Source organism: Rattus norvegicus, chromosome X (assembly GCF_021556685.1).
Source record: "Rattus norvegicus strain SHRSP/BbbUtx chromosome X, alternate assembly SHRSP_T2T, whole genome shotgun sequence".
NCBI lineage: Eukaryota > Metazoa > Chordata > Mammalia > Rodentia > Muridae > Rattus > Rattus norvegicus.
This window is the reverse complement of record NC_141554.1, coordinates 26,972,687-26,984,105: the sequence shown is the minus strand read 5'-3', so window position 1 is coordinate 26,984,105 and position 11,419 is coordinate 26,972,687. Positions and strand designations below refer to the sequence as shown.

The window sequence follows — 11,419 nt, the reverse complement described above, 5'->3', positions numbered from 1 at the left end:
GGGAACGTAGAACCCCCAAAGAGAAAGCATATGTTTTTGTCTCTGATAAAGTCACTCTGACACCTGTCCTTTGCATGTCTTTGTGTTTTTATGTCTATGTTTCCTTTTTTGTTGTTGCTGTTGTTGTTTGAGACAGGGCCTTGCATTAGAGCTCATGTTAGTCTCAAACTCACTATATAGCTCAGACATATCTTGAAATTGCAGCCATCTTCCTGCCTCAGCCTTCCCAATGATGAGATTATAGTCATATGGCCCCACATGCAGCTGTCCATGTCTCCTCTGTCACTGTATTCTCATTTTTGTGTTTTTGTGCATCTTTTCTGCATGTGAACTATGTCTTTGGTTGCATGCATGCATGTTGCCTACTGCTATTTCATGCTTATTTTTGTCCATTCAATTATTCTACAAATATTTATTAAGCACATACCATGGGCCATGATCTGTGGCTATGAAGAGGAATCACAATAGATTCTTGCTCTCTGGGAGCTCACAGTTTCCGCTGGGATCCAGATGAGCAAACATGATTATCACACAGTATCCAAAATGCTGTGAGCTTGGAGAGGACTTTAAGCAGGCACCAAATTCAACCTCATGGAGGGGCCAGGGAGTGCCTTCTAGGGGAAGTGATGAGTAAGACTTGAAAAATGAACTGAGTTTACCTAGATAGAGCAAAGGAAGCATGGCCCACACAGAAGGATGAATACATAAAGAAGTCCAGTGATCACAGCTTATTGGGGAAATTCTAAGTCACTCAGTGAGGTTTGGATTTTAAGAACGACAGTCAGGGGGTTGGGGATTTAGCTCAGTGGTAGAGCACTTGCCTAGCAAGTGCAAGGCCCTGGGTTCGGTCCCCAGCTCCGAAAAAAAAGAAAAAAAAAAGAACGACAGTCAGTGAACTATGAAAAGAGAAGACGAAGTTGGGAAGGGGATGTTGAAGGGGAGATGGGGGATTGTGGGTCAAATAGAACGAGGAATAGGGGGCTTGATATGATCAAAATATACTATATACATGTGTGAAATTCTCAATGACTAAAATCACTTCTAGGGATCATGCAAATTTGTAACAGAGACTATAAACTAGGCAAAAAGAATACTAAAGCTTTTAGGGCCAAAGTTCTGTCCAGCTTTGTGTATCTTTGCGCATCCTGGTATATTTGCCCTTAGCACATGCGTACATATCCCTTATGTGCACCCTCATGTACCCAGGCCTGTGCCATGGCTGACTCCATGCCATAGCCTCTGGATCTCTGGGTTCAGGAGCCATCACAGAACATAGGCAAGGTAGGGCTGACCCAGCAGTTGTTCCACATGGGAGCGTTTCACCAGCCAGCATGAAGTCCAGCGGGGAAGTAGCCTTGACGACTCTTTCAGCAGTCTCTTGCCTAGTACCACTGGCACGTCCAGGCCATGGGGCTTCTGTAAATAAGACCCAGCAGGTCCTGTTACCAGCCGGATGTCTGTGTGTTGAAATTGTCCTGAGGGAGAGAAGATGTATTACCAATTAGATCTCTAGGGAGGCCTGTGAGCAGGGACTCTAGAAGGAAAAGTGTCAGGGTTAGAGTGTCAGATCTACAGGAGAGGAGAGGCTAGACACTGGGGAAAGCATGAATAAGTCAGATGAGACAGGGGTGTGGTGTGGAGTGGAGAGTCAAGATAGCAGAGAAAAAGAGATCAGCTGGGCTTGGAGAAAACAGGAAGATACAGAGGAAGAAGAGGTTCAAGAAGCTACAGGGAGGTGAAGATGTCTATTCAACCTACTATCACTGGCCTCAGGTGCTGCTGGGGTCTTCTGATTTATAGTCTAGGGCTTACAGTCCACTTTCACACGAGCCTAACAATTCAGATGGTGCTTTAAAACACCAAGACCTTGCTATGTCTCTTCTCTGTTTAGAGCCTTTCATGAATCCTCTGGTGCCTCTGAGAGAAGGTCAAATTCCTCACCTTGACATTCAGCTTGGTCACGCCAGCTCTAGCTCCTGCTATCACCATTCCTTTCTTGTACACTCTTGCTTGCCTGCCAGATGCAATGCCCTCCCTTGTCACAGAGGTCTTTCTTTTTCTGTTGTTGTTTTTAATTTTTATTAACTTTATTTATTCACTTTATATCCCAATATCAACCTTCTCTCTCCTCCCAGTACCACCTCATGCAGATCCTTCCCCCCATTCCTCCCTCCTCTTCTCCTTTAAGAAGGGGGAGGGGGAGCTTTCATCTAGGTATCAGCACCATTACTCTCCCCCTCCCCCAACCCACCCACTACATCAAGTCACTGCAGGACTAGGCTCATCCTCTCCCACTGAGGCCAGAAAAGGAGCTCTGAGGTTGGGAAAATATTCCTACCCTGGGTTACTCTAGCTTTCTGTGCATCTCGCTGTCTTGCACTCGCTCCTCCCTCCTTGTAAGCACTCTTCTATATCTGTCTCTGTCTCTTTCCCTTTCAAGTTGGAATTAATGAATGTGAGCGGCCCGCTAGACCTTCATTCTAAAGAAGGTTTCTGGGCTGGGGAGGAGGCTCCGAGGTTAAAAGCATTTTCTTTCCTTGCTGAGGTCCAGAGTTTGCTTGCCAGTAGCCACATAGACATATAAAGTTCTTTAGTTTCAAGGAAACTGAGGCCCTCTCTTGGCCTCCAAGGCTACCCAGAATACAAGTGGTGCACAAGCATATATGCAGACAAAATATTCATATACACAAATATAGGAAGAAAGGAAAAAGAAGAGATTTCTGTTAGGACTGGTATACCCTGCTTCCTCTCTGCCTCAGCAGCACTTACCCATTAGGCCATGGGCTGAGGAGCTGAGGCCTGAGCCATTGGCCACATAGAACCCCAAATGGGGTAGCTGTAGTGTGCTGGGGTGTCTGTACTGGTGACGAAGGATGAGGAAGTTGAGGTGGGACCCAAGGCGGAGGGTGAGACGGGTTGCAGAAGCCACATGGAGCTCCAGCTGGGGTTTCTTCACCAGGGCAGGTTGGTCCCAGGGTAAGTTCAAGGTGCCCTCACCTCGCACAGATATAGAACTGCGACTTATTGTAATGGTGTATGCCCGGGGTTTTTCTGAAGTGATTGTGATGATATGGAAGTAAGTCCGGGTCTGGTCCTTATGACCTGGTCTTGATGGTGCTCCAAGTAACCGCCCACTCACATGCAGCCCTGTAAGGGTGAAATGCAGGCCCAGAGTATAGGATTTCACTACAGTGTGCCCATGGTCACCAAAAGCCCAGGCAAGTGTGAGGTCTCAGGGTCTAGATGATGTCATTCACATTTATGGTTAGAATGTTAGCTCTTATGTGGAAATGCTTTCACCATGGTCTGCCCTGACCTGTGTAAGGAGGGCATGTAGTATATATGCACATGTTTACCCTAGTGTGGTTATTTGCATATATATGTGAATGCTTGCCCACTGCTGTGTAAATCTGTGTATTTGGTTGTATCTGATGAGTATCTCTGGGAAAGTCAGTGCATTTACATATTTGAAGAAGATGGCATGTTTCAATATGCATTTTTGATTGTATGATCATATGTGCCTCTGGATATGTGGGTATTCTATGTCTTGGTGTGGTAATGTAGATTTTGTGTGCCTGGTTGTTTGCAGGATATGCCAACACGTGTAAAGTGTCAGCATGCATGCATCTAGGTGCATGTTTGTGTGTGTCAGGTGACTATTTCGGTACACTAGTACATTTCATGTGTCTGATGGGACAGAGAATATGTGCTGTCTCTCTGTATTTGATTCCTGGGGATTGGGATGAATCTGGAGGCATCAGAACTTCTATGTCTGAATTGTTGATGTGTACGGGTTACTCTGTGGTACACATTTGCATATTTATGAGTATACAGAATGTCAAAATAATTTACCGCATGTCCTGGTATGTATCTCTGACTATCTTGGTTTTATGAGTGTGCTTGTTTTCACTTTTAAAATTAATCTGTTAATTAATTTTTGAGATAGCATCTTACTATGTAGCTCTGGCTGTCTTGGTACTCACTATGTAGACCAGGCTGGCCTTGAACTCATAAAGAATCCTCCTAGTTCTGTCTCCTGAGTGCTATAATTAAGAGGTTATATCACTATGCCTGGTTTAGATTTATTTTACGCTATTCACGTGTGTTTATTTATATATTATTTATGTGTATTTATATATTATATATGTTTTTACTCGATGTATGTATGTGCATCATATGCATGCCTGGTGCCCATGAAGGTCAGAAGAGGGTGTTAGATCCCCTGGAACTGGAGTTACAGGTGTCTGTGAGTCATATGTTTGTTTTCATATGCATTCTTATATATTACTATATATTATAAAGTACTAGATATAATTATAAATTTATGTTATAAAGTATATAAATACATGGTGCATACATTATAATAGAAATACTTATATGATATATGTGTATTATACACATAATATATACATATATTACATGTATGTATATACATACTCTAGAAGCTCTGAGGCCTCCCAGAACTGTAAGCCAACACAAACTCTCCTTATAAAGTACTGCCTTGGATATGTCATGATTTTATACTCTACTATAAGATACATATAATAAAGTGATAAATGTCTAAGGTTGTTGACATGAGAACACTCAGCTGTGATCCTGTGTGGAAATGGAGTTTTGGGATTCTCACCTGCCTTGGGGTCCTCTATGAGCTTTAGGAGGTCCCCTGGGCGCCCATCCAACGTGAAGCAGATCTTCTCGTCTGAGTAAGGAATGTGAATCACAAAGTGGGGGTCCCCATCCACTGTAAGGCAGGAGATAACTCTGAAGTTATGAGTCTTGAAGAAATGGGAGAAAGGAGAAGAGGGGAATGAAAAAAGGTTATGTCTATTTTCCAAGAGTGAGGGAGAGGGGGGAGAAGGAGAGGAGGAGGGAGGAAGGAAAGGAGGGGGGAGAAAGAGTATCAGTTCCAGTGCTCAAGGGATGGGGGCGAATGGATTACCAGAGGACGAGAAGGTGAAGATGCCTGGCCATGTGCCTGCAAAGGATTGAGGACATGAATTAGTAAGGGACTGATTTAACATCCCCAATAACCCTGCGACCCTCCAGCTTCTGGGACTTAGGGAGGAACCAAATTTAAATCTTTTTTGAAATTTATTTAAATCTTTTCTGAAATTTGTTTCTCCAATTTTTTTCTTTATGTTTTATCCTATCCCAGTGAACTGACTTATTTGCTATTGTTTGTTCTTTGAGCCGTGTTTTATATATATGTCTCCCAGGCTAGACTTGAACTTCTTTTTTCTTTCTTTCTTTTTTTTTTTCGGAGCTGGGGACCGAACCCAGGGCCTTGCGCTTGCTAGGCAAGTGCTCTACCACTCAGCTAAATCCCCAACCCCCTATACTTGAACTTCTAATCCTTCCCTTAACCACCAGCGTGTTGGGATTACACATGAGCATCACACTTGACCCTGAACTGATGGTTGCTATGAGTGTCTGCTCATTGTTTGCTCCTTTCTGTTTTGTTTCTTTGTTTGTTTGTTTGTTTTTAACCATTTGGAATGTTTTCCCTCTTATTTTTTTCTTACTCAAGTCAATTTTCAGTTATCTTTCGAGACCAGAGCAACTGATGGATTGATGGATTATTAGAGAGCAATGTTCTTTACCCCCCACCCTTTGGCTGTCTTGCTCTGCCTTGCTGAGTGATGCCCCTCACTGCTTTGAGATTCTGCAGCATTCCTACTACCAAGGAGAGGCTCAAGGCATGCAGCCGCTCAAGCAGCCCAGAATCCAGAATTTTGAGATGAATAAACACTCTCTCCTTTATAAATTACCCATGTTGCAGTAGGCTGTTACATCAGGAGAACGTGGAAGAAGGGAATGGGTGTTGTCTCTTTTTTTTATTGAAAAAAGTATATGTTTTGATCATGTGTCCCCTTTCCAATTCCTCCAAGAACCTTTTCACCTCCCTACATGCCTGATTTTATGCCCCACCTCTGTCTCTGTCCCTGTCTTTGTCTCTCTCTGTCCCTGTCTCTGTCTCCCTCTGTCTCTGTCTCTCTCTCTCAAAAGCAAAGAAACAAACACAAAAACACAAGAAACAGAAAATTGTAATAATGAAAATCAAAACCAAGTGAGACGAATAAGATAAACTGTCCAGACAAACAAAAAGTCTACAAAAACATTGAGTTTATCATAAGCATCGGACTTGCCCTAATGCTTGGCTGATATACTCAGTGATACTGCATCAGAGAAAACCCATTCTCCAATAAGTGTTGTTTTAAACTGCTCCCACACTGTTGATGAGAGTTTCAGATGCCATTGAGTAGAAACAAGGGCTTAGAGGAGTGTTGGCCAGAAGAGCCCCTTGCTTACCTTTTACCAGCTCCTTAGAACTTTCCTTAGAGTCCATGTGATGTTCAGCAACTCCCTGGATCTTCTCAGAATTACCATCCCAGTGTGGACTTCCTGCCAAACACAAATCAAATGAATCCTTCCCACGCCTGGGTCAAAGAGAAGACGAGCAATATCACTGTGCAGCCTAGGCTTGCCTCCAACTACTGACTCTACCGATGCAGTCTCCCAAGTGCTGGGGTTCTATGGAACCTGCATGTCTGCTCATTCTTTCCTTCTAACTGCGAGACTTCCCAGTGGCTACCAAAATTGACCTGCTTACATCTATATTCGCTGCAGCCTTTTTTTCAAGTTCAAATTCAAATTTCTTTCTCACAGCATCTATACATTAGTCTGTTCATTCACTCAATCATTCATCCAGGCATTGCTTACGCATCGGGATATGATGGTGTGAAAGATGGATGTGGTTTCTCACCTGGCAAAATAGCATAGTTATGATTATCAGTGGTGGTAGATGCTATACAAAATAAAACATGGACTGATCAAGGTTGTCATACATGCCTGAAGTGGCCTGTGGAAGAAGGCGGGCAAGGAAGTTGGTCCAAGGCACAGGCGGGAGAGGTAGGAGTAGGGAAGGAATGAGGACTATAGGAAAGGGCAGGCCAGGCGAGCATCAAGGAAAAGTAGTAATCAGAAGTACCTGAGTGATGACTGGGGAAGGCCCAGTGGGAGGAGGGAGGAAGAAACCAGAGTCTAGAGTTCAGAGGATGGGTGAGAATGTGGGAGAAGGTGAGGTCAGCCATGGTATAGCGCTCATCATGTAGGATCTTGCAGGCCATAAAGAAAACTTTGAAGTTTATTTCAGGAGTAATGGTAAATCCTAGAGGAGCACTATGTAGGAAAGGGGCATGGCATTGTTTGTCACAAACAAGGAGACTTGTGAGGAGGCAGAAGCAGTTATTGTAGGTACAATAGTAGAGTTTGATTTGTAATGGTGGCAGTTGAGATCATGGGAAGATTTGGGGAATAAAATAGAGATACAAGCACCAGGATGCAGAGGTGGATTGGATATTGGGGGACATGAGGGACAAGGTATGACAAAGATGTTGCCTAAAATCATGTCCCTGTGAATTATTGCTGCCCTTAGCTTTTTCTAATGCTGTGCTCTAAAGTGCTATAAAGTAACACAAGAAGGGATTCCTCTTCTTTCAAGAAAGCAATCTAGTGGGGTGGCAGAAACCCATTTCTTTGGGGAACAGAATGTCTGGGTTTTAGCCTCTGACTAGCTGTGTGACATTAAACAAGTTGTTTCACTTCTCTGTGCTTCAGTTTCCCTGTGTATAAAATGCATATAACAATCGTTTCTCATGGGATATTAAGTGCTATGTTAGACACATGATATGAAGAGAGTACCAAGTACCTGTACATAGGGAAAGCTGGAAAATAGTACTTAATAGTCTTTGGGAAGTGTAATGGAAATTGCCAGTATTTTCCATAAAATTTATTAAGTGGGGCTCTTCACAGAGTGCAGAACAAGAAGACTTGCCTTACCTAGTGATGCTCCAATTTATACCACCACATTCCTCCCGTGCTTGGGAGTCAGCAACCATTCTCTTTTTCAAGGAGACAAATGTCAAGTTGGGCCAGTTTGCTTCTGTTTAGCCTTTCCAGTCTTATTTGCCAAAGCCTCTAATTCTGTGCATAGGTACAGAGGTCTAGAAATGTCAACTAGTCCAAAGTCTCAAAGCAACCAAGGAAGCTTCTGGATCATTACTAGAATCCATGCATACTTCATCTACTCTCAGCTCCTGCTCTCTCCATGTGCACCTCCTCCACTCTGGACTGGCCTCTTGCCAGCAACACTCACCATCTTTGTCAGGAGTGAGGAAGGTATAGAAGACTGGTGGGTTCAGGGACTCCACGAACTTGGACTCTTCCACTGACTCTGACAGCAGCTGAAGCTTCTCTGGGAGAAGGTGAAGACTGATGGCTTCTGGGAGAGTGCTGGAAGGCAGCAAGATTGGGAGGTTTAGGGGAGCTGCCTTTTGGCATAGGAGCAGAGCTGTTGGGTAGGGTCATTATTGGAATCCCTGGCAGAGACGGTCCCAGAACTTGCCTGGTGCTCTTGGGTCCTAGCAGCGAGTCTTGCTGATGCCAGTGTCTTGCAGTGGGCAGCAGAGAGGTCAGAGTAGGGGTAAAGGGAGAAGGGAGAGGTTCCCCAGGAACAGAGGTAGCCACAGTACTGCTGGAACTTGTGGAACTAGAGAGTATGGTTGAGAATGTGCTGAGGCTCTGAGGAACTAGTAGCCTGGGTCTGGCAGGTAATGGGATTTGGGTGCTATAGGGAGTTGGTGTTCGGGACTTGGAAAGTAGTAAGGTAGGTGAAGTTTGGAGAGATGAGACACTAGGTTTATGAGATGAAGGGATTTTAGGAGACTTGGGTAAATTCCCTGGTTTAGGGTGTGGTAAATTTGGGGGAGTCTTGGGAGTAAGATCCGTGGAGTTGAGGTGTAATGGGTGTTTGGGTATCTGAAATGTGGGGGTAGATTTGGGCTGTGGCACATTTTGGGGTGACTGTAATATAGGTTCCTGAGATACAGGTTGGAGGTATGATGGGGCATCTGGTGTAGGGTGGGCATCTGATGAAACAGGGAGTTTGAAAGGAGTAAGTGGATTAAAATGTTTCATGGTGCCACCTTTGGGCTGGGCAGGGCTCACAGGATTCAAAGGCAGAGTATGTGTCCTAGAATTAACCAGTGATGTGATGCTAGGATTCTGGTGTGTTGAAGTACTGGGCTTCTGAGGCAATGGGTCATTAGAATTTGAAGGCACATGGGCAAGAGGTTTCATCTTCAAAGTTGGCAGTGCCAAGGTGCTAGAATCTTGGGCTGGAGTTTGGGGCTTTGGTTGTACTGAAGTTGTTAGGCTATTAGACCAATGACCCAGTGTCCCTAGCTCCTTGGAACTGGGCACCTTCATTGTAGGGGAAGTAATAGTTAAGGTTGGTTTTGTGGGTCTTGATTTGGAAGAGACCTTGAGAACTGAGGCTGGTTGAGCTGTGCCTGCTCCCAGTCCAAGCCTGTTGCTGGATGAGGGTGTGACTGTGCTTGTCTTGGCTGTAGTGGATGGCTGGGTCATGGCTTCCTCGTTGGTCTTCTCGAGGTGCACCACAACCAGTGAAGTCAGAGCTGTGACAAAGTTGTATTCAAGAGATAGGTTGAGGGCTTTGGCAGCCAGCAGACGGCGAGTTGTGGTGTCCCTGGCTTGGAAGCGTGCCTTTAGCAGCTCACCAATAGTGACATAGGCCCACAGGCGGCGGATAAAGTGGGCCACATTGAGGGCAGGTTTCCCTGGGCAACCAAAGGCTTTCTGGCTGCTGTTGGTGGCTTCTTCATTATGGTGGGCCACAAGAAGATGACCATTTGGGCCACGGGCTGCCAAGTGGATGCCCAGTTCCTGCTCACCTGGCTGCACCTTGCCAGCCACCACCAGCTCTGAGCCACAAAAATAGTTAGGGAAACGGGCCCTAGAGGAGGCCCCAACCAAGCCACCCAGGTAGTCTAGGTGCACATCTGCTAGTAGAGGCCTGGAAATCTCCGCATAGAGGCCCTCTAGTTGCAGGGCTGCATCAGCATCCTCGTATATGCGTCTTGCTTCTCCCTGGTTCTCCAGGGACAAACGACGTAGCAGTGAGAAGTCAGCGTCATCTCCAAAGGCCAAGCTGAAAAGAGATACCCTGTGGGCCAGTGCCTGACGGACGTTTGAAAGGATCACACTGGGAGTTGTCTCACCGGCTGTGGGCTCCCCATCTGTCAGGAACATGATAAGAGGAATCTGCCCCACACCACGGCCCTTTCCAGGCTCCTGGTTGCTATGGTTCAGCACTGAAGCAGCTGCCAGCAGAGCTGCATTGATGTCCGTCCCTAATCGGGGAGCAGACTGTGAGACCACGTTCTCAGGCCATTTCTTACCCCTACTAGAGACACACTCCGAGGCTCATCCTTCCCATGTTATCTTTTCTCACCCTGTGCTGTTCCCACTGCTTATCCACCCTAACTCCTTCACGCTCGCCCTAACTCACGTGACCTGATAGTGGGGCCCATATGTTCTTGTTTTTTTTTATCACTCCCTGTTTCAGATCATTCTTTCCCAGGGTGTGGGGAGTGGGGAGGGGCGGGAGGGAGGCAGGATTGTTTCATTCTCTCGGCAGATGACAGCCACCCAAATACAGAACCAGGGGAAAAGATGGCTTAGATGACAGAGATAGTAGATCTGGGAGAACTGACTATTTGAAACAGGATTGAACAAAAGTGAGAACAAGGGCAAATGCTTGGAAATAAACTCTAACACTTACAACCATTTGCTTCCATGCGACTCACGTAGTTTTTGGCATTATGGATATTCTGGACAGTGGCCTGGATTGAACCTTCAGCTTTCCAGATGTTAACTGTGTCAGAAAAGGTGATGATGTTGAAGGAGTCACTGGTTTGCAGATCACTGAGGATCTTGTCCATGGCCTTTTTAGTCTGCGGGAAAAGGGTGACAAAAAGAACAGAGCCCCATGAACTTGAAAGGCTCTATCCACAAGACACTTAAGCTTTCTTTTTTTAACCCTTTTGACCTCACCTTTCTGTGAGTTGAGGATGTCAGGCGAAATGTTTATTGGGCTTTATGGGAGACCTAGAGGTTCTCTGTTCAGTACAGAAAAAAAGTGGTTCTTAACTTGCAAAAGCCACATTTCAGGTGTTCAATTACCACATGTGGCCAGTAGTTAGTGTTATTAGATAGTACAGAATTTGAGATGATCACCAAGAAATTTCCATCGCCATGTATGGTGATGCATGCTTGTGAACAACACTCAGGAGGGTGAAGCTGAAGTGCTGTGAATTGTAAGCCTGTACATAGACTGTCCAAGAAGACAAAACAAATAAATGATAGATCGATCCACTGTGACAGCTTCACTCTCAAAGTTTCTGGTTCTGTTCTTCACAGGGCTATTTGGTCTGTATGGCCAGTGGTCTCTGACTGCATGATCTTGGGCTGAATGATTTCAATCTAGCTAACCCTATGATTGTGGAGCTGTACACCTAGCTGCCTGGCTTACACCTACTTAATTTCCACTGAGATCTGT

General features: G+C 45.2%; 1 protein-coding gene across 1 annotated transcript in view; it reads right to left on the bottom strand.

Annotated features, from left to right (window-relative positions):
- Positions 1–382: 382 nt before the first annotated feature.
- The window catches only part of Itih6 (inter-alpha-trypsin inhibitor heavy chain family member 6), a 37,029-nt gene continuing 25,992 nt past the window's right edge, over positions 383–11,419 (bottom strand). Inside the window, 8 exon segments of the mRNA NM_001402475.1 lie at positions 383–1,475; positions 2,770–3,147; positions 4,628–4,741; positions 4,940–4,975; positions 6,310–6,402; positions 8,156–8,292; positions 8,405–10,211; positions 10,643–10,814. Coding sequence (NP_001389404.1) covers positions 1,264–1,475; positions 2,770–3,147; positions 4,628–4,741; positions 4,940–4,975; positions 6,310–6,402; positions 8,156–8,292; positions 8,405–10,211; positions 10,643–10,814 — 2,949 coding nt within the window. The 3' untranslated portion in view covers positions 383–1,263.